The 26919-nt window shown below is 48.5% G+C and overlaps 1 protein-coding gene across 1 annotated transcript in view; it reads left to right on the plus strand.

The window, feature by feature from the left end:
- The window catches only part of LOC128718549 (histone-lysine N-methyltransferase 2D-like), a 30450-nt gene that overhangs the window by 3187 nt on the left and 344 nt on the right, over positions 1–26919 (plus strand). Inside the window, exons 5-16 of the mRNA XM_053812171.1 lie at positions 811–3993; positions 4094–4812; positions 5159–5421; positions 5533–5735; positions 7532–7885; positions 11115–11256; positions 11331–13597; positions 13924–14030; positions 14109–14529; positions 15975–16085; positions 16149–25571; positions 26185–26904. Of these exons, the coding sequence (XP_053668146.1) occupies positions 811–3993; positions 4094–4812; positions 5159–5421; positions 5533–5735; positions 7532–7885; positions 11115–11256; positions 11331–13597; positions 13924–14030; positions 14109–14529; positions 15975–16085; positions 16149–25571; positions 26185–26904 (17913 nt within the window). The remainder of the gene's footprint in view (positions 1–810; positions 3994–4093; positions 4813–5158; positions 5422–5532; positions 5736–7531; positions 7886–11114; positions 11257–11330; positions 13598–13923; positions 14031–14108; positions 14530–15974; positions 16086–16148; positions 25572–26184; positions 26905–26919) is intronic.

Here is a 26919-nt window from a genome sequence, read left to right on the forward strand (position 1 = left end):
CCAAAAATTCATCCTCACGAATCCTCAAAGATTCATGACTTCTAAAAGATTAATGATTTCTCATTCGCTCCAAATTCTCTCCGGCTTCAAGATTTTATGCTTCTTTTTATTATTTTTGTCTCTGATAGAATAAATTCCATATACCCCGTACAATATCTAAAAGGGAAATATTTTTTTGAGAGTATCAGAAAAAGTTAAAGAGATGAATTATTGGAGAATCAATTCCTGATTTAAATGACTCCTCACTAAGGATTAATACGAATGATTCTTCTTAAAATATTCATTAAGCAAAACACTTTTTGTTACAATGTGGATCATAGACCCCACTTAAGCGCACTCCTTAAGCTTAAGTATTAAGACGGTATTAGTAGAACAATCCAGCAGATACTCTGAAGCCGTTGAAATCAAGTTCTCGTGCTGCTCTATGCTTTAAATCTGCTGTTATCTTTAAGGAGCATACAGGAGGAATTTCTTGAAGAATTTTCACGACAATTTCATGCAAAATATAATTTAAACATTTCAAAATTAACATTTTCAATTTACCTTCTCCTTCACCTTGAATTCACAAGCTACCTTAACTTATCAGTTTGTATGGAATGCTGACAGTGGATAGGCCTAGTCTCAGTCTCAGTTGCGAAAGCTATGTAAAGAAACAATTTCATTTTAACGAAATCCAGCAAGAAAAACAACAAGAAGGCTCCTTGCATACCCAGAAATGGCTCAAATTTTATCACATCAACTCGAGAAACCTTGATTTGCTCCAGTAATCGATACTATTTTAATGCGTTACTTTACCGTTTTCCCGCTCAGATGTCTTGCCCTAAGTGGTATCACTTTCCGTGCGTGGCTGCCTCCGGCGGATTCCAGGTCATTCAGACGTACAGCATCTTCTGCAAGGAGCATCTGGGACAAGTGCCTTTAGTGTGTACGGAGGACATCAACTGTCGGCAGTGTTCGGCCCTGGGGGATGTCGGTAATCTGATCATGTGCTCCATCTGTGGCGATCACTACCATGGTACGTGCGTGGGCCTAGCCCAGCTACCCGGCGTACGGACCGGCTGGCAGTGCAACTCCTGCAAAAAGTGCCAAATCTGTCGTGTACCTGACTCGTCCGAGGGTCGCTCGGTGGCGTGCGAGCTGTGCGATAAGATCTACCATGCCAGCTGCCTTCGACCGATCATGACATCCATACCGAAGCTCGGCTGGAAGTGTCGCTGCTGTCGGGTGTGTTCGGACTGCGGTGCCCGCACACCCGGTGCTGGTGCATCGTCCCGGTGGCACTCACACTACACCGTGTGTGACTCGTGCTATCAGCAACGCAACAAGGGCTTCTCGTGCCCGATCTGTCATCGGGCGTACCGAGCGGCAGCCCACCGCGAAATGGTGAAGTGTAGCGTGTGCTTCAAGTTCGTGCACAGTACGTGCGATCCCGATGCGGAGCTGTCGGTGTACAATGCGCGCAAGGAAGCGAACCCTGACTACGAGTATCTGTGCAGTCCGTGCAAAATGGTGATTCACAGCGGACGTTTAGCTGCGGCGCTGCGCCGGAGCAGTAATGTGGACGAGGACAATATGTCACTGTCCCAGGAAAGTCTGAACGATGATGCGATGGATGTGGATGGACCGGATGGTCGGGACGGTACGATGCGAGACCGACTGGATCGTACGGGCGGTTCACTGGATGTCGGTCTCGGCAAAGGAAAACCGTACGTAGCGAGTAAAATTGCGAAAAAACGGCTCGGATTGTCGCCTGGTATCGCCGGAAACCGCCCGAAAGGGCTTGGTAAAGGATTTCAGAAAAAATCCCGCCTTGCGGATATTACGCGAAAACGCGGCTCAAAAGCGAAAATGCGTGGAATATTCGGTGTGCCTGGGTTGGGTCTGCAACGGCCAACGGCCGATCTCGCGTTAACGGTCAAGACGAACGAAGAGGAACCGGGTGGAGAGAATCGGTTAGTGTTGTGCTCGGCAAAGGATAAGTTCGTACTGACGCAGGACATTTGTGTGATGTGTGGTGCGATCGGAACGGATCAGGAAGGTTGCCTGATTTCGTGCACCCAGTGCGGTCAGTGCTACCATCCGTACTGTACGAACGTGAAAGTGACGAAGGTGATCCTGCAAAAGGGTTGGCGCTGTTTGGATTGTACGATCTGTGAAGGATGCGGCCAGCGGCATGACGAAGCGCGCCTCATACTGTGCGACGATTGTGACATCTCGTACCATATCTACTGCATGGATCCACCGCTGGAACAGGTGCCGCAGGGCACGTGGAAGTGTAAATGGTGTGCAATGTGCCTTAAGTGCGGCGCCAACAGTCCGGGCTACAACTGTGCCTGGATGAACAGCTACACAGAGTGTGGTCCGTGCGCTAGTCAGCAGAACTGCCCGTCGTGTAACGAAGGTTATGCCGAGGGTGAGCTGATCATTCAGTGTCACCAGTGCGAACGGTGGCTTCACTGTGCCTGTGATCAGATCAAAAATGAAATCGACGCGGAACGATGCGCCGAGGATGGCTATATCTGTATGGGTTGCCGACCGGCGGATCAACCTCCGCCGCATCTCGTACCGAAACGGAAAACGTCCACCATTGCTCCCATGCTGGTTACAAATGCGGCCACAATCTCGAAATCGAACACCAAGCTGGAAGAGAAGAGCATTCCGCTTGCGCTGGAGGGTAACCACTATCTCGATGGTGTGTGCCTGAGCGAACACGGTTTAAACCAGATCAAAGCACTGCAGGCAGAGTTCGGTAAACGTGGCAAGCGGAAACCCAAACTTCCGCTCGAACCACCGCCCACCGAAAAGGATGCCGGCATACTGGCCGCGATCGAGTCCGTAGTGGCGGGCAGCAGCCACGATAACTCACTCGAGGAAATGCGTCTAGAACCGCTCGATCCGAAAGAAGAGGCAGAAATCTACAAAGATGGTATGGTGTGGAACGATCCGACACCACCGGAAGGGTTTGCACTGTTCACGACGGAAAATGGTACGGTCGTGTTGCGGAAGAAACGGCAGCGAAACCTGCAAAAACTAGGCATCGGTGGTTTCTTCGTGCGGAATCGTGGCGTACGGACAAAGGACGGAAAGGAGGACGAGGATCTGGTGGATGGGCTGGCGGAGGACGGTACGGATGCTGCGGGAGCGGGTGGAACAAAACCAAAGAAGAAGCCAATCCGACGCAAGCCGAAGAGTAAGCTAATAGAAATCTATCCCAGCATTCTGCAGGATGCGTTCTTTGGTCGGACACTGCTCGGCTCGACCATGCCGATGTTTGAGGCACCGGCAAGCGATGATGACGGTGTGCGTAGTGACGTTTCGGACGACAAGACGGTCAAGCTGTCGGCCGAAGAGTTGAAGCTATTCGAGGCTGTGAAGAGTAAAGAGGAGGAAGTGGGCAGTCTGCCTAAAGATCATTCCGACCATCCGGCCGTTACAGCCGCTGCTGTTGCTAGTCAGATAGGGCAGACTGCTAAGAGTCCAGCGAGTATATCCGCACTGCCGCAAAATGTTGGACAGCAACGACCACCCACAGCGGTACCCCAGTCACAGCAGCATACGGGCGGCACCGGTACCAATGTACCATCTTCAGCAGCCGCTGGTTTAATGTCTTCCACCGGATCGAACCCTGCGGTTAGCAATTTTACCTTGAAGGATACACCGAACGGTGTGCATGTGGCATCTACCACCACCACGAAGATGGAGGAGGACGACAATAGCGACACGGAAGCGTTGAACGATGTGCTGGGTTTGCCGAACGATTTAATAGAGGAAGATTTCGTAAGCCAAATCATGACCGCGGACGAGCTGATGAAACACTCGGGCGCTTTTGATGAGCTGGCGACAGATCCGGAGCTATCCGATACGTTGGCAAAATCGTCGAAAGATGAGTTGGTTGACATGTTGAGCCCCCACTTTGATCTGACCAACATTGGTCAGATGGATAGTAAGGTGGTGGAGGAAATCTTCAAAACCGTTCTTACAGACGAATCACAGGTAAGCGGAAGAAACAATGCTGTACAATTCCTAGCGCTACGAAACATTTTTGTTGGCTTCCGACAGATTATCATTAATTAATGTTTTTTTTTATTTTCAGGAATCTCAGGAATCGATGCTTGCCAGCTCTATGACTCCCTACACCTCCAACACATCGACACCCTCTCATAGTGCCGATGTTACGAAAAAGGCTGTGAACACAAGATACATTGCGACGGGCGGACAGACGATGGTACAACCACCTCAGCCGCAACATTCAATGCAAGATCAGCTTCAATCCCAGCAGCAGCCGCCACTGTCAGCCCCGCATCAGCAACAGCAAATGCCGCAAAGATCGCTACAGCAGCAGGTAGTGTTGACGCCGTCGATACAACCTCCCAACCAGCAGGGTGTTCTATCGGATCAGCCGTCCATCGGTGCCATAATCGGTGGAATGCAAGCCACGGGTCAGCCGACGCAGCAGATTACCAATTCCATGGCTGTTATTCCTCAGTCACACATATCGCAGACCGGAATTACACAGCTAGCACCCATGGGCGGACAGATGTTGCTGCAACAGCAGCAGCAACAACAGCAATCTCAACACCAACCCGGAATCGGTGGTATTATGACGACCGGCATCATGCAGACATCGAGCATGGGTTCTAGCGGTGCCCAACAGCAGCAACCACAGGGAATGCCCAATACATTCACCATGATGCAGCAGCAGCAACCGCAGCAACAGGTGTCACTGCCGGTCGGGTCGGTGGTCGATACAAATTCAACAAATCAGCAGCAACTATCTCGAGGGTATTTTTCAAATGACTTCCATTCACACAGGTAGGAATGGAGATTATATGTGAGCAATGCGTTGCGAAACCTTGCCATATGGCGATATATTTATTTTCGTTACTAACGGCTTATACATCGCGATGGAAATAGTAGCAGTATCTATTTCTACCGCGTTTCACAGTGTTTGAAACAAAAAAAAACGAGAATATGCACGGCTTCATTTTCCGCATCATACGCACGTACGAAGATTGGAAATATCCTCAAGTAACCATTCGCACCTCCATTCCTAGCCTGACAAAGTAGCTATAAAGCTAGATTTATTGCATGAACATATTTTATTATAAAATATTGTTATATTGATTATTTTTTTTATTCGTAACATATTTCCATGTAGCACTATGCTTGGTGGATATCAAGATCCTGGACAAAACCAATCCTCCGGGACGATTACGGCGCAGGCACCATTGCAACCGACTGGTCAGTGGACGAATCAAAACCTACAATCGGTACCGAGTACAACGCCCATGGATACTACACCGGTATCGGCCCCAGTGTTACCGGGACCGGCTGGTGTGGGCGCTGAAATGATCGGTACATTAGACGAAACCAATGTGAAAAGTGCGCAAAAGTTATCCGAAAAAATGCGCAAGGACGAAAGTGAGTTTTTGCAAAACCTGCCATCGGTGTAGTGATATCCCTAATTTCAACTCCATACTCAATGACTTACGACAACCGTGCCTAAATTGCTACACTTTTCCACTGTTTCAGTGCTGGGAGACATGGCAACGATTTCGTCCGTACTATACTGCAACATGCGCCATCCGGAGCTGAAAACGGAGTTCCCGAACTGGAATGACCGTTGGAAGCAAATCAGCAAACGGTGGCGGCTGCTGTCGAACGAGGAAAAGCAACCGTTTCTGCAGCAGGCCCGCGATAATCGTTCGGCTAGCAAGATGAAGAAAACGCAACAGGTATTTACTCCACGTGCAAATGATTTTTCATTTATATGGTTAATTTTGATTATTCGTACAATCAAACAACAATGTCTAATCATTAGGTCTAATCATTATGATAGTTCGTGGCATAGTACTTCCGGTCGTGCGTTATTAGAAACGAATGCAACTGGTCCGCGAGATACACAGTATCGGACGCGGGAGGAGTTAGGAGTTTGAGACACAAAACTAAAGCCAGTATGACTGACTATCCGGCTGCGGGTAAATAAAGTCAAAAAAAGCCAGAAATGGCAGACCTCAATGAGGATGTTGTGCAGCTAAAGAAAAAGAAAAAAACTGATTGATTTATTGCTTGAAAGAGCTAATAAATGATATTGCGGATTCTCGGATTCGACAGCCGTCGAATCTAGACATACTCACGATCTTCTGTTATAAAGAGCGTCTCTCAAAGACGACCAGTATTTGCGAATCATCAGCTTTATGCGAATGATGTGCCATTAATTTCTTTTTTTGTGATCATTATTGAATGATCTTACCGCCCTAAATTGCTGGTTGCTTTGATTTTAGGCGAATAGATATAGAGAAAAGTTAGTAATGCTAACCGTGTAGTAAGCTGCCACGAATTAATATAAAGATTTTAATATTGTAAGAATCGTTTGCAAAAGCTCAGTCAGCTCAGAGAGTTTACCACTTGCGCACTAACCGACGTTTCGCCGGGGGTGCTCCTTTGTTCAGTTTGTAAAGCCCTTATATCCAGTCGAGAGAAAACGATGCACCATAAGACACTATTCAACCATTTCCGTTCTGCCATCAGTTGTTTTGTTCTTTTTATTTTTAATGATTTTATGTAACCTTCTTTTTGTTTTTGTATGATCGCTACACAAAGTCGTACGAAATGATTGCATTATCTGCAAGCTATAGTTACACCCACAACAAGAACATACCAAATGTTTGTGTGTTTTTTTTTATCATCATTCATCGTTTCTTTTGTGAGGTGCATAGTTAATTGCAAAATTCATACTTCTCATCTTTAGCACACCGTTTCATATGCATAGTATAGGCTCTCGCTCTCTTTCTCTCTCTCTCTCTTTTTCATACGTGTTGTGTGACTAACATACGATTGAACTTGTTTTACCCCATCGACCCCGCCCCCAACTAGAAGGTTAGCTAGTTTTGTAAATGTCTCGCTCATTAGTTTCGCGCATCAATCATCATAGAGGGTAGCTCTTTGCGATGCATAACTGTCACTGTTTTCTTGTTGATTTCATCACCCTCCCTACTGGGGCTCAAAATCGCGCTTTTCTTAACACCCGGTCCCCGGTTGTTTCCAATGATGCGCTATCGGCGTTACATATAATTCTTCATTTCACTCCTGTGCGTATGTCAGATCGCATAAGTGAGGCCCCTTCGGTGTGTATTCTTCGCAATCTAACCTAATGTTATCGATTCACGATCACCATCGTTCCAATGCGCGGAAACAAAAGGCATCATTTAGATTGTTTTGTTTGAGCCTTCCAGCTCAAATACCGTCCAAAGTTACACCAACTCCACCAACACACATCCCGTACCACCACCACTACACACTCTCTGTCTACTCGAAAGCACAATGTACTTTTGTTTCCTTTGTTGTTTGTTTGTTTGTTTAATTGTTCGTTCGTTCGTTCATTCGTTTGCGCGGTCGTTCGTTTTGTTTGTTTTTGTTTCTTCATTGTTTTATTTTTTGTTTGCTCAAAAAAAAAACATACACACACTTAAGACAATATGGTTATGGTTATCATATATTTGCAACACTTCCCCATCCCGAATCGATTCAGGTACCACAATTATCACCCAAAGATGGCAATAGCAATAGTTCTGGTACGATGAACATTGTTGGCCCATCGTCCGCATCTTCTCCCTCTTGTTCCTCATCATCGAACATATCGGGATCGCTAACCACGGAATCGGGTTCAATCTTAATCGGTTCGGACCAAACGGTGGCGGCTGGCGGTTTGGTTCAGCAGCATCAAATCAACATACACCATCATCATTCGCAGCCGCAGCAGCAGCAACAACAGCAACAGCAGCAGCATTCTCTCGGTGTTCATCAATCGATGCAGCAGCAGACATCACTCGGACAGCAGCAGCTGCTGCACGGGAACGCGCCGCTACAGTCCCAACTACTAGAGGTGCAAGGAAATTCTTTGGATGATGGCAATAATAGCTTAGACGAGCTCGGTGCCGCTGCTTCCAATAATACTCATGTTTTTAGTGCCATACGCGATTGTAATACCACACCTCCTTCCTCTTCTAACGATACTAACACGAATGCATCATTAGATTCAGTTCATGGTGACGGTAGTAAAGCTCAGTACACACATAAAACCCATAGCGAAACAACACCATTCAAAAACACCACCACCATCATTAACACCACACCACAATCCACTAGTTCATTGGCCGGGAATGGTAGCATCTCGTCCGACCGCACCCAAAACCCATTGCTCTCGATCAGCGATAATGCAACGTCGAACTTGATCGTGCGCCCGTCGAGCACCAACCCACCGGAACCGGTGGCAAACGCGGCCGAAGGCCCATCGGGCGCGGTTCAGACTACGGTCGGCAACTTCGGTAGTACCGTTGCAGCGAGTAGCGGATCCAAAGCAAACTTGGTAGTGGCGGCCAACATTGCGAACACGTTCATCAATCTGTCCAGCCTGACAGCAATGGGACAATCGGCCGGACCGGCACTGTCGCAGCAACCCCAACAACACGTCCCGGCTCATCAGCAAATCGTTGCGCAAAGGCAACCGTTTCCCGCGGGTAATCCTTCGGAACAGCAGCAAACAACGGGCGCAGTAAATGTGTTGGTAAACCCGGCAATGCCACCGACGCATGTGATGAAAACGCTAGCGATCGGTAACAGCAGGACGAACATTTTCGTACCGAACGTAATTGCGTCGCCCGGCACGATCGCATCATCCAACTTTACCGTACACCACCATCACCATCAGTTCGGGCTACGGAACGGTCCGGCACCCAATGTGACCGTTAACCCGAATGGGAACTTTAACGTAAATTCGGGTGCGATTTTGCGTCCCGGTGGCTACGCCCATATACGACCGGCATTTGTACCGCAAACGTTTAACATTGTTACTAGCGGTGGGACCGGTTCCACCGGTTCCGTTCAATCACCAATACTGGCTGCATCGTTGCAGACCATTAACAAGATTGCTGCCCAGCAGCAGCAGCATCAACATGGTGCCGGTACTGCTGCCCCCCAGCAGGTGATCGCTCAGTCCCGCACGGCCAACATTAACAAGCTGATCAATGTGTGCCCGGATGGATCACAGCAGCAAATACTCATTTCCACCGGCGGTGGTCAAGTTCAGGTTGGCCAGCACAGCCAAACCCAAAGCCCGGGACGTCAAGCGGTGTGCAGTCCACAGCGGCCCCGAACACCGGGTGCATCCGGTGCAGTGACGACGGCACACATCGGTGCAAACCCGGTAACGGTGATGAACATAAACGATCAACAAATACGGGTGCTGACACCTGGTGAAATAATGCGCACCTTACCGTCGCTAGATGGGGGCACTGCGGGATACGAAATAATCGCGACTGCCAATAAAAGTATTACTACCGCCCAACCTCCTTCCCACTACACGGTGCTTGCATCGGCGCCGATTGTCAGCGAGCCGGGACGCAATCAGGCCGAAACGAATCACTGCTCCACCGGTGTTACGCTTTCCTCCCAGCCGGTCCCAGCCGGAAACATGCTAACCGATCAATCTGCTAGAACCGTTGATACGAATGTAAAGGACAGCATTGTTATTAGCAGCATCAATCCCGATAGCGCAATCGATAGAGCTCATACCACTAGCGGTACACCGTCACTGTCAGATAGGGCCAATAACACGAATGTCATCAATCCCACCAATGTAACAACCACTACCAACACCACCACCATCACCACTACCACCACCAATAATACTTCCTGTATGTTAACTGCAAATAGTACTGTGACAGCTATTGTTTCTACTTCCTCCATCACCACTACTACTACCACCACCATCACAAGTACTACCACAACTAGTAATGCTAGTATCCATTCTGCTCCTACTACTACCACTACTACTACTACCGCACCCGAAATGGTGAGAATTTTAAACGATAGAAAACGTAAAACTAATGTTTTTTTTTTTTGGTTTTTGGACTTTTCCTTTAACTTACCTTTGATTTTGTCACTTGATTTTGGCTAATAATTGTGGTTAGATTACTGGTACTGGAATTAGATGAATCGGCTTGTTTTTGAATAACTTTTATCTTCTCATAATGGATGTATTTATTTTATTTCCTTCTTTTAAACAATTTTGTTTTTTGTTTCTTTCAATTGTTCCCATTTATGAGGTAATTGTACGTAGTGTTTTTGTTATCATTTTTCTATTCCAATTCATTGTCATGTTAAAAATGTAATTTTGTGAAATAGTTTTCTTCTTACTTTAACCGAGAATTAATGTTGTATTGTTTCTTTTTTGGTTTTAACGATTTTATATTACTTAAAGCGTAATTTATTTATTCTTCTATAAATAGTTCCATTATGATGTATTTGCTATTTTGTATGTGTGCATGTAAATAAGTAGTTGTAATTAACCCGCCCGCTTGAAAATGTTGTAAATTATTTATTCTTGGTGGCTTTTATATGTTTATTGTTTTTCGCAATCATACAACTCTTTTTGCTTTAATGTGTCGTTTTTGTTTTGCTTCTTGCCACATGTTTGGTTGTGCGTTTTGCTACATTTCCCGTAATTTGTTCCATTTTCCATTATTGCATAGTTCGCTTCTTGTCATTGTTTTATTGTTTATATTTAATAATCATTATTTGTTATATCCTTTCATCGATTTGTATTGTGATGGAATGTTTGGAATACATTCTCATGAGTTTATTTTGCACAACTTGCACTCTACTGGATGTGATCGAATTTAAAATCTTGTTGTTTTTAGTAATGTTTAGATTTAGGTGGTTCTTAGTTTTTTTTTGCATTCTCTCTTGCGATTAAAACCAAATTTAAATGAGCAATATCAAACCTCTTTTATGGTATTTCATATAAATACCTTTTATCGGTTCCTGTGCATTGAAGATTTCGTGTGGTAAATCGAACATTGCTTTTTGCTGAATTTTCCCGAACATAGATTTTGTCTTTTTCCTTAACTCCTAATGTACTGTATTGATGGCATTGTTTTTTTTTCTTTATGATTTATCGGCTGATGAACTCTTATTGATGGTTTTCTTCATTATAGCTAGTTACTTTTTTGCTTCCTTTCAAGTACAATACGTGGCACTAAAAAGTGTATAGAAGAAAAATGGTTTAAAAATAAATGTTATTTTCTAATTGGTTTGTTTTTCTGTATCCTTAGGATCAAGATAAGATCAATGCACAACAGAAAAGTATGCGTGAAGCGGAACAAGAGCGGCAATGGAAGCAGTTGCAGCAGCAACGCGCCCGAGAGCAACAATCGCAACAGCATTTGTTACTACCTGAGCAAAGGATGCAAGGTGGTACGTACATATTATTGGTTAGCATAGCAGCAGCACATTGACATCATAATCACAAATCTATTGTTTGCTTGTAGATCCCACCATGCAGCTACAGGTGGCGACTGATATTGGGTCTGCCGGTGTTGGACCGATGGCAAGCCCATCGCCCAATTCTCGCGGACCCTTTGTGTCGCCAGTCAGCAAGAACCGCATGGCACCGACCGTCGGAACGATGGGAATGAATGCACCATCCAGTCCGGTGTCGGGCAGCTTTCAGCATCCCGGTATGGGTATGCCGGCGAGGGGTCTGCCGGTACAGATGCAGCAACAGCGGCAAATACAGACTCATGTCGGTGGTCCAACCGTACGAATGCCATTGAGTCCCTTTTCGCCGCAATCACAGCAGCCCCAATCACCGCATGATATGCTGCCCGAATCGCCAGCCAGCCAGCATTCCGGCATGGATCCGTTCGTTCGGCCACCATCCGAGGGTATGGCCGATACGTACGCAGTGCACCATTCTCCCCAGACACCCCGTTCGATGGGACACCAAAGTCCGGTTGCGGCTACGAACAGAAGCCCGGCGTACACGGGATCACAAATGGGAACGAATTCGGCCGGCACACCGACGGGCATGCGTATCAACACGATGGATTCGGTTTATCCCGGTGGAGCACCAGGCACACCAAGGCCACAATTTTCCACCGGTACATCCAGGCCAACGGTGTACGCGCGCCCAAGCGAATTGTACAATCTTATGCAAAACTCACCGTTTGCATCACCGCGCTCGGAAGGTTTTGCTCAATCGCCTCAGGAAGGAAACAGACAGCTTCGTGACCTGCTGCAACGGCAGCAGCTACCAGCTCCCAACAATCCTGTCAGTGGGGCAACAGTCGGCGGAACAAACTTAATGCAACAGACCGCCACCCAACAGTCACCGCAATCGGTACAGTCGCCAGGAGCATTTATGGACGATCAACAGCACCAACAGCAGCAGCAACAACAGTCACAACAACTCCAGCAGCAACAACAGCAGCTTCAGCAGCAGCAACAACAACAACAACAACAACATCAACAACAGCAACAATTACAGCAGCAAACACAGCAACAATCATCACAAATGCTTCATCAACAATCGCAGCTACAACAACAACAGCAACAGACAGGAATAGTACAAACCCAAGGAACAGTAATGCCTTCTAGTCCTACGGATATGGGAACTTTCAGACAACCGCTGCCACCAAATATGATGGCACGGCCCCGCATGCCTGGAACAATGCTTCGTCCATCTGGAAATATCGTTCTAGGAACGAACAATCAAATATTAGTACGGCAGCAAATTGTTCGCACCGCCGGCACTAATCAAATGGTGATAACACAGCAAGGTATGATACAGCAGCAGCACCAGCAGCAACAACAGACCGGCCAAATAATACGTCAACGTATGCAGTTTGTGGGCCAAACCAATGCCCCTGATGGAACACAATTTGTAACGCCCAACGGTCAACTATTACATTCCCAACAGCAGCAACAGCTAATGAACCAACAGCAATCACAAGTACTTACCTCTTCCCAAACCGATCAGCAGAACATAGCGCTTCTAGCCCAGCGGCTTGCGGGCGAAGGTGAAGCTCACGTGCCTTCCCAGAACAACATTGTCCGTGGACCCCAAACGCCACAACAGCAACAAAGTGGTCAAAATACGCAACAAACACCGTCTGCGGGTCCACAGTCGGACGGATCGTCCGAAATTCCGGACAGTGTTAGCGCGGAGCTGGAAAAACTGGAACAGGAAGACAATACCGGCATGGGCGAGGTCGAAGGTGTTGGTGATCTGCTGGGTGAGCTGGATGACGATGATGCGGAGCTGCTTGATTCGTTGACAGCCGAAATGGGTGATCACTTCAACATTCTGGAGTATGCCGATCCCGAACTGGATACAACGGATGGTGAAAAGTCCAACTTGCTCGATAGTTTAGAGCTGGACGACGAAGCGAAAGAGGCAGAAGCGAAAACAAGACAGAAGCAGGGTGAGAATGTTGACTCCACGTTTGAGAAAATGGAAGCCCAAACTAAACCGGTCGGACCGACGGTGGCAAGAAACATGGCGGCAGGTGGTATCGTACAGCAAGACCTTTCAAACTCGGGTGTAGTTGGACAAAATGCGATGCAGAACAGTAACTTTGCCACTGTTCAGAGTCAGATGATGCAACAGCAACAACCGCAGCAACAGTTTGGACAGCAGCAGATGCTAACTTCCGTTACCGGTCCGCAACAGAAGCTCTCGACGGCGACCCAAATGAAAACGGGCCGACCGAACATGATTGGGCAACCTTCGATGCAACAAATGCAACAACAACAGGTAATTTTAGTTTAAAGAATACTTTACGTGTTAGCATTCGCCGTTACGTAGCCAGTTGTAGTTACTAATCATTCTTTCCAAACATAAAATCAATGTTGCGTAATGCGTAATGTACCTATCGAGAGTCATTCAAATCAGTAGTTGATTCTTTAAAGATTCATGAACCCTCAGAGAATTCTATTTCATAAGAAAACCCCCAAAATCATGTTTCCGGAGAGATTCATAACATTTAGTGCAAAAATTCCTTCAGACTCATGAAGCTGAATCAGATTCATCCAACACTACCTAAAACGGATACTAAATGAAACTTCTGGTTATGTTCGCAGCTACAACAGGGGGTTGTCGTCGGACAAAATACGATAGTTGGCGGGCCTAGAATGATGACAGCGGATGGAACTATTGGCGTTGCCGGAACTGCAACCATGAAGGCTGGGTATGTTGAAACGATCCCATTCCATTGCATTCTGCTTCAACAAACTTTACTGACTTGCCGTGATCTCTTTTGCAACAGATTCATGAACCAACAGCATCGTATGCAGCAGTTGAAACAGCTTGGCCCGAATGGTGGTGGGGGCATGGTGCAGAATATCATTCCTACCGGTCAACCGCAACCAAGAATTATACATCAAATGGCGGGTAACAGAATGATACAGACGTCGGCCAACCTGCCAATTCAGGCGCAGCAGTCACATCAGCAACAGCAGCTCAACGCAGGCATTGGCAATCAATCACAAATAGCGATACAACAACAACAACTGCAACCGCAGGTACAGGATGTTCAGCAGCAGCAGCAGCTGCAACAACAACAACAACAGCAAAATGTGCCTGGAGCTGTTGGTCAGCCACCTCCTCCACCCTATCCAGAACCGCCTCCACCATATCCCGGCAACCAATCTGGGCCAAACATGCCACTTAGTGGCAAACCAATGCAGGTAAGTGTAACTATTGGATATTTATTTAACTTCTTCAGTGTCTAGTCCTTCTGAAAAAGTCGATTGACGAATCGAATACCGGCGCAGTGTGTGCAGAAAAGTTTAACTAACGTGTTTTAAATAAGTTAGAACGATTAACCAAACTAAATCACGCATGGTTGTCTTGTGGAACCAGACAAACCTGAACGTATCCGATACGTAAAATGGATACTTTACCCCCCAATTTGAGCGCGCAAATCAGTTAAGCTTTTGGTTTGGAATTCTTTAATGTGCTTGTTTATTTGTTAATCATTTAATTTTGTACATGTATTCCAATGATTTTTTGTTAACGATTGTTTGGCAACCCCGTTGCAGCGATATGCAATACAGCATTTTTTGTTTTGTTTTGGATTGTGAATGGTATGCCGTAAAGTGGGTTTCACTACAAAATTTAAAAAAAAACCCCCGACCCATTGTCGCTGTCCACCGTATACATCATAATCTGTGAACTGATCTGAATGGCTTTTCGATCAACGAATTTATCTTTTCTTTTTCCTGTGAATGCCAGCAGCAACCTTGCGCGAAATATTACACGCACTACTGTGTACCTAATACTTCTTCGCGCCGATCGCTATTGCTTAAGGTGAGAGATCCCACCAAGAACACCCACCGGTTCCCGGGCAATGCGCACCTTTTACTCTTGCTAACACCCGTACAATTACTTGACTATCTGCACCCATGTCCTTCAGCAAATCGTTCGCAGATCGGACACTTTTCACTTTAGCGTCTCTGTTTGAAGTGGAAGTTTCACAACTGATCACACCTGCTAGTTCGCTCGCTCGCCTAGTTTTAGTAAATAAATTAACGCAAGCAATGGGACGTAAATGCATTTTTGTTTGTTTGTTTTATTTATTTTTTATGAATTAACTTAACCGGCGTAGATTATTGTACACACACGCTCACGAAACAATGTCGATCATATGTACGCAGCGTTTGTTTCTTATGTTTTTTTTTTTACTTCTGTGCGTAATTGTCTAATTGGAATGCGAATAGGAATTAGGTTTTTTTTGCTAGTGCAGCGCTTCGGTCTCTACCGCAATACTTACTGTTTTTTTTTTGTTTTTTTTTCTTACCTGTGCTGCTCACGCTCAGGTATTATGACTATATGACCATGTGCCTCAGATTGTGGAGATTCCATTACACGTTGTGTGATAAATTGTTACGAACAGAACCATTTGTTTCTTTCAACTTAGTGTACCGTAGTTGGGCTAGGTTTAATCTTCACGCTATATTGGAATTATTGTTAGATGCTATTAGATGTCTTCACTTGAAACATGTTTTCAAACCGTGTCTTGATGCGTAATGTAGCGTTTAAAGTAATGATAAGTATAGTAGTAGAAGCGAACTATTTGTAATGATGTGTGTTTATCAATTCTTTTATTTTTTGCGTCATTCTATTTGCGCAGGAACAGCGTCTATTGCTGGAAGACATGGTGGAACAAGAGAAGCGCGAACAGGCCAACCAACTGCAGCATGCGGGTGAAATGCCACCCAATCAAGGGATGATGAACGATCAGGTAAAACATAAGTTAATGTTGAACTTTCAGAATGATTAATTTGGAATTATTTGCCCTTTGCAGGATTACGATAGGTTGATAAATAGTCAGCAAGGTGCCGGCCGACCTTTACAGCAACAACAGGGTATGGTAGCTACACAGCAAAACCCAACCCAGCAGCTTCAATCGCCCACGGTTATGCACCAGCAGCAACTACAAATGCAATCACCTAGCGGTGGTCAGTTTATGCTACAACAGCAGCAACAGCGAATGACTACACAATGGCGCCCAATGACATCGACGCAATCAACACCAAACTCGGGTATTAATGTAATGGGGCAACAACAACAGTCTCAAATTGCTGGCAGTAGCGGGCTTATCAATCAGCTGCCAAAAAATACGACGGTTTCTATGACAACCGTTCCTTCGCCCTCGTCGACCGGTACCGCCCCAGTCCCACCGCAAACTGATCCGACGGCCAACAAAACGATCCCGTTGTTCCAGGCAAACTTGCAGCCACAACCACCACAACCACCCGAAACGATCACTACCGAACAGGATCGCTTGCTGCAGATAAATTACGAAAACTGGCTTAATCAACAGAATGCAGTGCTATCGAACCAACTCAAATATTACGAAACTGAAATAGTGAAGCTACGGAAGGTGAAAAAACAGCTCAACACCAAACAGCGGCAAGTGCGCAAACAGGGCAACGAGCTAACGGAGCACGATGCGAAGGAGCTGCAAAGAATCACCGCGGATCATACGATCATTCAAAAGCAGCTAGAAAATGCTCGACGCCAGCAGAGGCAACATTCGGTGATACTGCAGGAGTACAAAACGAAGCATCAGTCAAACAAACCACATACATCCAGTTCGACAACACCGGTCGGAGCACCTGGGAGCTCACCGGCACAGTCGCATATAGCGCCACCGTCACCACTCATGTCACCCTCACCGAGCTCGCAACCGGGACCGCTGTATCATCCACCCGTACAGTCACCGTTGAGCAACCCCATTCTGCAGCCCAATCAAAGTCCACTGCACTCGCCCAGTCCGCTGCTGTCCCACAGTCCAGGACCGGCAAGCGTAAACTCATCCGTACTGCAAAGCCCGGGTGGCAATCATACGAACTCGAACAGTGCAATGTCACCGTACAGTACGATGCAACCTTCGCCCCGTATCGGCACACCGCATTCACAGATCGATGAAAATCCGTTCAGCCCCGGTCCCGGTGGTCCTTCACCGTCTCCATCACTGCCAGGGCGGTTGACGTCGCCGGCACCTCGTATGACCTCACCGCAGCATCGTATGGCCGGACAGCAACTGGTAATCGGTGGTGCTGGACGCATGGTGCCCAGCCCTGGCAATCAATTTAACCAGCAGGGCATGACGATGCAGAACTCCATGATGAACTCACAAATGCCGCAACAACAGCTTCAACAGCAGCAACAGCTACAGCAAACACGCTTCGTAAGGCCCCAAACCATACCGAACGATCCGAATGTTCGTATGCGTGTTGTAAACAGTATTCAAATGCAGCAACAGCAACAACAACAGCAACAGCAGCAACAACAAATGATGGTTCAAAATCCAAACATTCGCCAAGTACAACCGGGTGCTGTTGTCGGAACTGGTTATAACTCTCCATTGGGTAGCCCACAGCCGATCATGTCACCGGGAGGCAACATGAACCAACAACAGCAACAACAACAATCGCAACAGACGATGGATCCACGCACAATGCAGTTTCTACAGCAACAGCGTATGCAACAAATACAGCAGCAGCAACGTCAGCAGATGATGCAACAACAGCAGCAACAACAATCACCGCAACACGGTGGTACCGCTGGTACTGGAACAATGATGCATCAACAACAGCAACCTAATCAACAACAGATGCAGTTAATGCAGCAACAGCAACAACAACAATTGCAAATGCAGCAAATGCAACAACAGCAAATGCAGCAACAGCAGCAGCAACAGATGAATTATGCAAAGCAAAGTCCAATTCATCAGCAACCACCGTCACCACTCTTGAGTCATGGGGGTGGTAATACACCCTCATCTTCACCGATGCCTCAAAGCCCGATGATGTACTACACCCAACAGCAACCACAACAACAGTTGCAACAACAACAACAACAACAACAACAGCAACAAGGGCAACAAATGCAGCAGCAACTGATGCGTCCACAATCGATGCCGAACTGTGAAGGCTATTCCAATACCGGTGGTGGTGGTGGTGGTATGAATCATCCGTCCAACCCTATACCGCTGCCATTCGGCAAGTTTGGTTACATCAAGCTCGGTCTTCGTGGTGGGTCCCCCATGTGGGGCAATGCCCGGGGCAATAAGCGCACGAACCCTGTCGCACAGTTTCAGCAACAACAACTTCAGAAACAGCAGCAATTGCAGAAACAACAGCAACAGTCTGGTGCAAGTGCTAACGCGGGCACATCTTCCGGAACACGAACGCCACAAGCTACCGCTTCGTCCGAGGTAAGAAAGCCGACCGTTAACGCCACCGGTTCGTTTATTCAACATCGAAATCGCATAACCATCGTGCAGAAACCGGCGGCCGGCGTAATGAACGCCGTAGGTGTGACGCTGAAGCCGGTAGGGGTTGGTGGTGGTACGGATGTGGTGGTTAGCAGCAACACCAACAGCAGCTCCAACGTCGAAGAGATCGTGGTAATTGACAGCAGTCCGGATGAGAAACAGCAGCGACTGTTAGATTATGACGATGATAATGATAAGACGCTGGTGGGTACGGAAGTGTCACTGAATTCGGTCGCACAGCACGGTGTCGATGGGGATGAAGCAATTATGGAGCCGTTCGGTACCGGTACCCCAGCGGGATACGAAATCGTTGGTAGTCCGCTGGATTCACAGATTGCTGCCGGCGAGTATAATCTCTTTTCGGATGACGTGGTTGAGTGCGTGGACAGCGAGGATGGATCGAGCGTTTCGGCAGTATCGGGAGCAAAGAAGGACACCCGGACGGTTGCGGTGGAGTTGCTGATCGATGCCGTCGATAACAGCTCCAAGGACAAACCATTGTTGGGCAGCTCGGAAATAGAGATAGTGGAGAGCATTGACGAGAGCAGTATCGGTACGACAGCGGAAGATTTTGAAGCAATGATCGATAGCCGGCCTAAGGAAGCTACACCGCCGGCAGTCGTCACCACGGAAGTGCAAAGCACCGCGCCCAAAGCTGAACCCGCAAGCACGCGAAAGGAAGAGAAGGTTGCTGATAAAGCAGCCACTCCTAAGAAGGAAGTGACGGTAGTTGCACTGCCACAGCAGCAGTCAAAGTCAATCTCGTACCCAGCGCGGATTGCCATTCAGCAAGCATTAATGCAGAACCGGCCGATTGTTGCGGCCGGCCATCAGCGGTTCGTGAAGGATGCGACCGAATCGACCGCCAAGCTGTCAATCGGCAACACCACCATCTCGGTGCCGATACTGAAAAGCTTTCCGACGGCCACCGCACCGCCTAAAACGGCCGGCGCCGAACAGAATGCGGTGAGCAAAGCTGCAACGCTTGCGACACATTCGAAGAAAATCATCAACACATCTGGCGGGCTGTCGATCAGCAACATTTCGAAGAATCCGTCCGGTGGTACCGTGATTGCCGTCGCTGGGCAGAAAATAAACACGAGCAGCATCGTAACGCTTTCTTCGCTGAACTTAAACCAATCGGCACCGTTCGTAACGAAAACGTTCGTGCGTCCTGGTGGAGCGGTAACAATACAGCAGCAGAAGCAAATTCCTGTCGGGTCACAGATAAAAATTCAGACGAGCCAACCGTCCATGGTTGCCGCAACAACAGGAATTCAACAACAATCCACACAACAAACGGCTATCACCTCTGGTACGAATTCGAACCAAACCAGCGCCTCCACCGTTGCAACGAGCATGAGTTTCGGCGTGGTGCAAAGCACTGTTCTACCTTCCGCCAGCGCGCAGCAACAAATCGAGGGTATAGTGGTGAAAACGGTTACGAAACCGAAAGTATCTTCCTCGCCGAGCCTTAGTTATGCGAAGTTATCGTCGCTCACCGTGACACAGGATGCATCACTACCGACCAAAATCTTTGAAGATGATTCCATCTCACCGGACAGTTCGATCAGCCAGGAAGACACAGAGCAGCTACCGTTGGACAAATCGGAAGTTCCTGCTGCTGTGGAAGATGGTGCAGCAAAACACGTGGTTGAGCCCACTGGACAGAGTAGTCAGGACAATGCGGGTAATGTGGAGCTGAACCAAACGACTGAATCGGGCGTTAAGACCAAACAGAACATCATTCCGGTACATGTAATAGCTAAATCGCGCGAGAATTCGCGCAGTCCCATCCTGACCGGTGCCTCGGGACAACGAATCGTGTCGTCGATGCCCCAGCTATCACCGTTGTCGCAACCGAACGAGCTAACGCTCAATGCTATGAATGTGTCCCAGCAGGTGCGTTCCATCATGTCCTCGATAAGCGTATCGAACGCGGCGAATGTAACAGTCAGCAGTGCTGGTACACCGAACGTTGTACTGTCCGTGGCACCATCCATCCTGACAACGGCGACCGGAGTATCCACCACGAACGCATCGACGGTGGCAGCTAGCAACATATCCACCATAACGTTCGATACGATACTTCCGTCGAAGGGTGACAACATGAGCAAAACGGAAACGATTGCTAGCATACTGAAAACGGTGTCGGGAAAAACGATTCTACCGGCGGCGGCCATCGCCAGCAATACAAACCTGATCAAAACTTCCGAACAGAGCGCTGGAACGCCACTAACGTCGACCACCATAACACAAATACCCGGCACGAAGCTGATCACACAACAGCTCCAACTGAGCCGACTGCAGGGCCAAACAATTGGTGCTGGCAACAGTGGTAACTTTCTGGTCGTCAAACAGTTACGCACGCCGAACAAGCAGGCGGGTCAAAACCACACACAGAAGCAGCTTGTGGTACTAACGCAGCAGGCACAAGGCGGACAGCAAATTAAGCTACAATCTCATCAACCACAACAGTTGGCGGCCGGCAACAGTGTCATCATACAGAGCCAACCGAGCGCTACCGGAGGTGGTAGTTTTGTGAAGATATCGGCCACCCCAACCGTAGTGTCCACGGGTGACTCCACGAGCAAATCGACTAGCACGACCACGGTGGATACGAACAGTACGGGTGGTATTGCGACAATCCTCAGCAACGCAAACCAACAGCAACATAAAGCACTAGCCACACAGCAGCAAGCATCTCAGCAGGTTCAGCCGCTTGCATCACCGATGCAGAGTTCGGCAGCTCAGCAAATCATATGCACCAACCAAGCAACGGGACAGACAAGGATACTTAACTTAGGCACCGTGGTGGCAACCGGTGACGGTACGTCCGGTAGCCAAACCAAATCTATCGTGATGAGCACCTCACGGGCCGCTACTATAACGAGTATCAACGTCACGTCAACTACAACGACTCCCGTTGCGAGTATTTTGAGTGCTACACTATCGCAACCGCTAATAAAAACCAGCCACATACCATCATCCATTACCACGTTGCTCCAGAGTCAGCTGCAGAATGCGGCTTCCTTCCGGCGTTCCAAATCTACCGATGAGGCACCGGCACACGTGCATGGGCGTGAAACTGCGTCGCAGATATTGAGCAAGCGGCTTAGTCTGGAGGCAACGAACGTCGTTAAAAGCGAACCGGTAGACAGTGCATCAGATGATGCAAGCGTAAGCTCCACTTCCGCTTCATCGACCGCAGCCGTTGGTAATCAGGCGAAGGCAGACACATCTGGCACCGGTAGCGGATGCAAATTCTCCACCATGACGTCGTCGGGATCCGCATCCAAGTCGGAGGATTCGCAAAACGTACTGCTGAAGCAGCTTCTGCAAAATAGTGGCGGTACTAACGCGTCGGTATCGTCTCCGACACCGTCACCGATCGGTCGCACCGTGCCAAGTCTTATCACGAGCCAGCGTGCCCCAAGTTTGGGTGTGGTCAGTTCACTCGAAGCGCAACTGGCGCGCCCCGTAATTCCACCATCGGCAAATCCTCCAGCGATTCAAATCATCAGCACCCAAGCCATACCGTCGATTGCTGCTGCAATCACGTCCATGTCGTCGACGACTGCGGCTTCGACGGCCTCATCTACTGTGACTGCGCTAACAAACTCATCCACCAGCATGTCGGCCGGAACTACGACAACAACCATGGCAGTGACTACGGCCAGTAGCTCCGGTGCGGGTAGTAACAGCACGGCGGAGACAACGAAAACGAAACTCATCTCAAGAGAAACTTCTTTTGTCTCCAAACCATCCGGCATATCGTCGAGCCATCCGACACCGAATCTAGCTGCCAATATGCTTGCTGCTAGTATCAAAAAGGAGGAAATGCTACAGGCCGCAGCAGCGGCGGCAGCGGGCACTTTTCCGACCGGAGTTCCTGCCGCGACGGTCGCGCAGGGTACGGTGAAAATTGAATCAGGTTCGATCACCGTAACGCAGATACAAACGTCACAACCATCGATCGTTACTTCCCAACAACTACAAACAACGGCAAAGTCGAGTATGCCGCAGCAGCAACCGCATCAGCCACCGAACGCCCAACCATTTCCACAGCAAACTAATCAATCGCAGGCCAAAGCTGCAAATGCTCCCGTGGTAGTGTCCGTGAGCGCTGCATCAAATGTTGGCGATACAAATGTAACCATCACGAAACGTGATCCTCAGACCACGCAAACAACCTCAAGCGTTACGCCGGCGTTGCAGGCGGGCATTAGTGTGACTGTTACGACTAAAAACGTACCGACCGAGGAGCAGAAACGGTTCGTACCGAGTCCAGTGCAGGTTGGAGAAACAACGGCGGTTCGAACTCCTACTCCAACGCCATCTGCCGGCAATATGCAACAACTATCCAAGCCATCTCCAGTCGCTCCTGGACCTGGAGATACACCGGTTGAAGTAAAGAAAGAATTGGAATTATCCTTATGCAGTAGTGCGACTTCGGTGTCCACCATCACCACCACAACTGGCACAACCAGCTCAGCTACGACACTACCAATCTCAACGATGGGTCCTCCGGTATCGATGCCACCATCCGCAGCACCTGCGACGGCTCAAACAACAGCAGCAATAAAATCGCCACTGCCCCCGAGCAGCAATGATTCGGTTGCGGCAGCAAGCGTTTCACCTGTTGTCGTTAAAACGGAAAGTGGTCCGCTACCGGTTAGTACAGCAGTCGTAAAGGAGGAACCAATCGACAGTAACTCCGCCGAGCTGGCGGCTAAAAGAGCCGCCGAAATTGCGCTCGAGCTCAAGAAGAAAAAGCGTCGCGAGTATCAGAAAAATCGCCGTCAGATGCAAATTCAGTCCAACAAAGACAACCAGCACAATCAGGCCAAGAAAAAGCAGAAAAAATCCGTCAAAGTGGAGGAAGACTACGACACGTGCATCGATAACTTGATGGGACAGCTGCGCCAGTTACCGCCGATGCAGATACTGGAACCGGAGCTGCCACGCAATTACGGTGTCTGTTCGGTGTTTGGCACCGGCGATCTGTTAAAGTTCACCAACCTGAAGGGTTATTCGATCGCGTGTGGCGATTTGGCCGGTAGTTACGGCGATGCTCACATCCCCTCGGTGGCGGACTTTTACAACACGAAACCGTTCGGCATAAAGGACCCACCGCCGGAACCGACACCTGTTTCCATCCAGCGTGGATTTTACGATCAAGAGTTTGCACCGATCAAGTTCGAAATGGAGGACCGCCAGCGGTATGAGTTTGTGCGCGATCGTGAGCTCGATTCTCCAGATACGATCATCAGCACGTCGAGTCCGGAATGTATACGGTGGGATTCTCCCATCGGGTTCCCGGGGCTACGGTTGATCAAGGAGGAACCGAGCGATGACGATCAAATGACCGTGTACAGGCAGATGTCACCGGTGATTCCAATACTGGCGCCAATTCCAATACGATTACGCAAAGGCATCACACTGTCCGCCGACTCGGTACGCGCCAACGGCACACTGAATGTCACGGACAGCAACAAGGAAAATGAAGGGTTCAAGGATACGCTTGGTGTGAAATCGCGCTTTGGACCACCAACACCGTTGAAGGACACCAGCAACGTAACGGTCACGCTAACACTCACCTCATCGGCCGTCGATGATATTTTCGGTGTTTTGCGCGATCTGGCCAACATGTTGGAGATTCCACCACCCACTACATACCAAATAGTGGAACGTACCGCGTCGCCAACCGGCCAAAAGCTTGGTCTGTACCGTACAAAGGGCAGGGATGGTAAGGAAGGTACATCGATCGACATTCAAACCATCCTGAATGGATCGGCCCGGTTTTGCCGACATTGTGATGTGGTGATACTGAACAACATAATCATCGCAAGTGCGGCCGAGTTTCCATTGCTTGCCGGCAACGGGGACAACAGTGTTCACGATTTGCAATCGGAAGAGCTCTACTTCTGTGACGAACAGTGCTATCGGCAGTTTAAGTGCTGTCCAACAAACATACTGGATGAGAGCGGACGAAGCATCGCAGCATCACCGTCCGGAGGCGAAAACATCGTTACGCTGAACCACAAACCCGACAAGAGTGTACCAACCGCAGACACCCTTCCAGAGGCCGGCATGGTTGAAATCAAGCAGGAGCTGTTAGACGATGTGGAAATGGAGGACGCATCCGGCGGTACGAAAGACTCGCAACCCGGTAGCGCAGAACGTAAGAAGAAACATGTGGACGATGGAATAGAGAAAGACGTGCAGTCCGGCGCGCCACCGGCCAAGCAGATGAAGGGCATCCGGTACAAAGTGTACACGCCGAACTGTTTCGGTGTGCAGCGGTTCAAGAAGCCGAGCGAAAAGGAAATAACCGAAACACTGTTTCGCATGAACATCACCGTGACGCCCGCACCGAAGATGCCGGACGATACGCGGCGCTGCATCTTCTGCCATACGGTCGGCGACGGTGTGGCTGACGGTCCCTCGCGCCTACTCAACTACGATGTGGACAAATGGGTACATCTCAACTGTGCCCTGTGGTCGGACGGTGTGTACGAAACGGTGAACGGTGCACTGATGAACCTGGAAAATGCGCTCCAACAAAGTTTGACCTCGGTGTGTGCCTTCTGCAACAACCTGGGTGCCACGGTCAAATGTTTCAAGACGCGTTGCGCCAACGTGTACCATCTGAGCTGCGCGATGAAGGATAGCTGTGTGTTCTACAAGAACAAATCCACCATGTGCCAGACGCATGCGCCCAAGACGGAGAAGGACTCGGAACTAACCACGCTCAGTGTACAGCGCCGGGTATACGTCGAACGGGACGAAAGCCGCCAGGTGGCGTCGGTCATGCATCACTCGGAGTCGAACAATTTGCTGCGGGTGGGCAGCTTGATCTTCCTGAACGTGGGACAACTATTACCGCATCAGCTGCAAAGTTTCCACACGCCAAACTACATCTATCCCATCGGCTACAAAATAGTAAGTATCCGCGTGTGTATTCAAATTGTGTTGGATAAAATCAATTTTTTTTTTGTGGAGTCATCTCGAAGTAACTCCGCGACACATTCAGGACATTCCAGAATATCTTCATTAAAACCTCAAGAGGTCTACGCCTCTCTCATTTCCTTTCGTTGACAACCCATTGCTGGTGGGCTGTACAAATCTGTACGAATACTAAGAATAACACCAAAGAATAATGCTGAAATCTTCTTTTTTTATCAGCACAACAACCTCAAAAGGTCTAGGTTTGTCATTTCTGGCATCCTGCGATTTACGCGTCGCTAATCCGGATTATAGCCTGGAGTAATCCGCATTTGACTCCGGAATACTCTGGACCTAACACCAGATTTAAATTCGAAGTATACCGCAGTCAAATCTGGACTCGACTCCAAAGATAACTCCGGAATAATCCTAAGTAGACTCCGAATTTTTGTCGGAGTTGAACCATTGTTTTCGTCTTTGGAGTCATGGATTCATGAATCTTTTCACGCCTTGAAAACTAAAAGAAATACAAGTTGGTTTGCTACATACGCAGATAACGTGTATTGTTAGAATCGCCCCGTACTTTATCGCTATCCTTCTTTTCCTGCAGATCCGATTCTACTGGTCGATGCGTCGTCCGAACAAGCGCTGCCGGTACATATGCTCCATCGCAGATGTTTGCGGACATCCAGAGTTCCGCGTGCTTGTGCAGGAAGCATCCGAGGATGACATAGAACTGCGCGATTCGACACCGAAAGCAGTCTGGCAGCGCATTCTTGAACCGATGGCCCAGCTACGGAAGAGCTGCCACATAGTGCAACTCTTTCCGAAATACATCACCGGCGAAGATTTGTTCGGATTGACCGAACCGGCGGTCGTGCGTATCTTGGAAAGTTTGCCCGGCATCGAAACACTGACCGACTATCGGTTCAAGTATGGGCGCAATCCACTGTTGGAACTCCCGCTAGCCATCAATCCATCGGGCGCTGCCCGAACCGAACCGAAGCTGAAGCACTCGCTTTCGTGGAAAAAGCCCCACACGCAGCGCACCGGTTCCGCCAGCCAACGGCCAACGTTCGTGCCGACCAGTTCGCCGGCCGGGGAGGTTGCCTGCCCGTACAGCAAACAGTTCGTGCATTCGAAGAGTTCGCAGTACAAGAAGATGAAGCAGGAGTGGCGCAACAACGTTTTCCTTGCGCGTTCGAAGATTCAGGGGCTTGGTTTGTATGCGGCACGCGATCTCGAGAAGCACACCATGGTGATTGAGTACATTGGTGAGGTAATACGCACCGAGGTGTCCGAATTGCGCGAGAAGCAGTACGAAGCGAGGGTAAGTATCACACAC

Source organism: Anopheles marshallii, chromosome 2, assembly GCF_943734725.1.
Source record: "Anopheles marshallii chromosome 2, idAnoMarsDA_429_01, whole genome shotgun sequence".
In the NCBI taxonomy this organism is placed as follows: domain Eukaryota; kingdom Metazoa; phylum Arthropoda; class Insecta; order Diptera; family Culicidae; genus Anopheles; species Anopheles marshallii.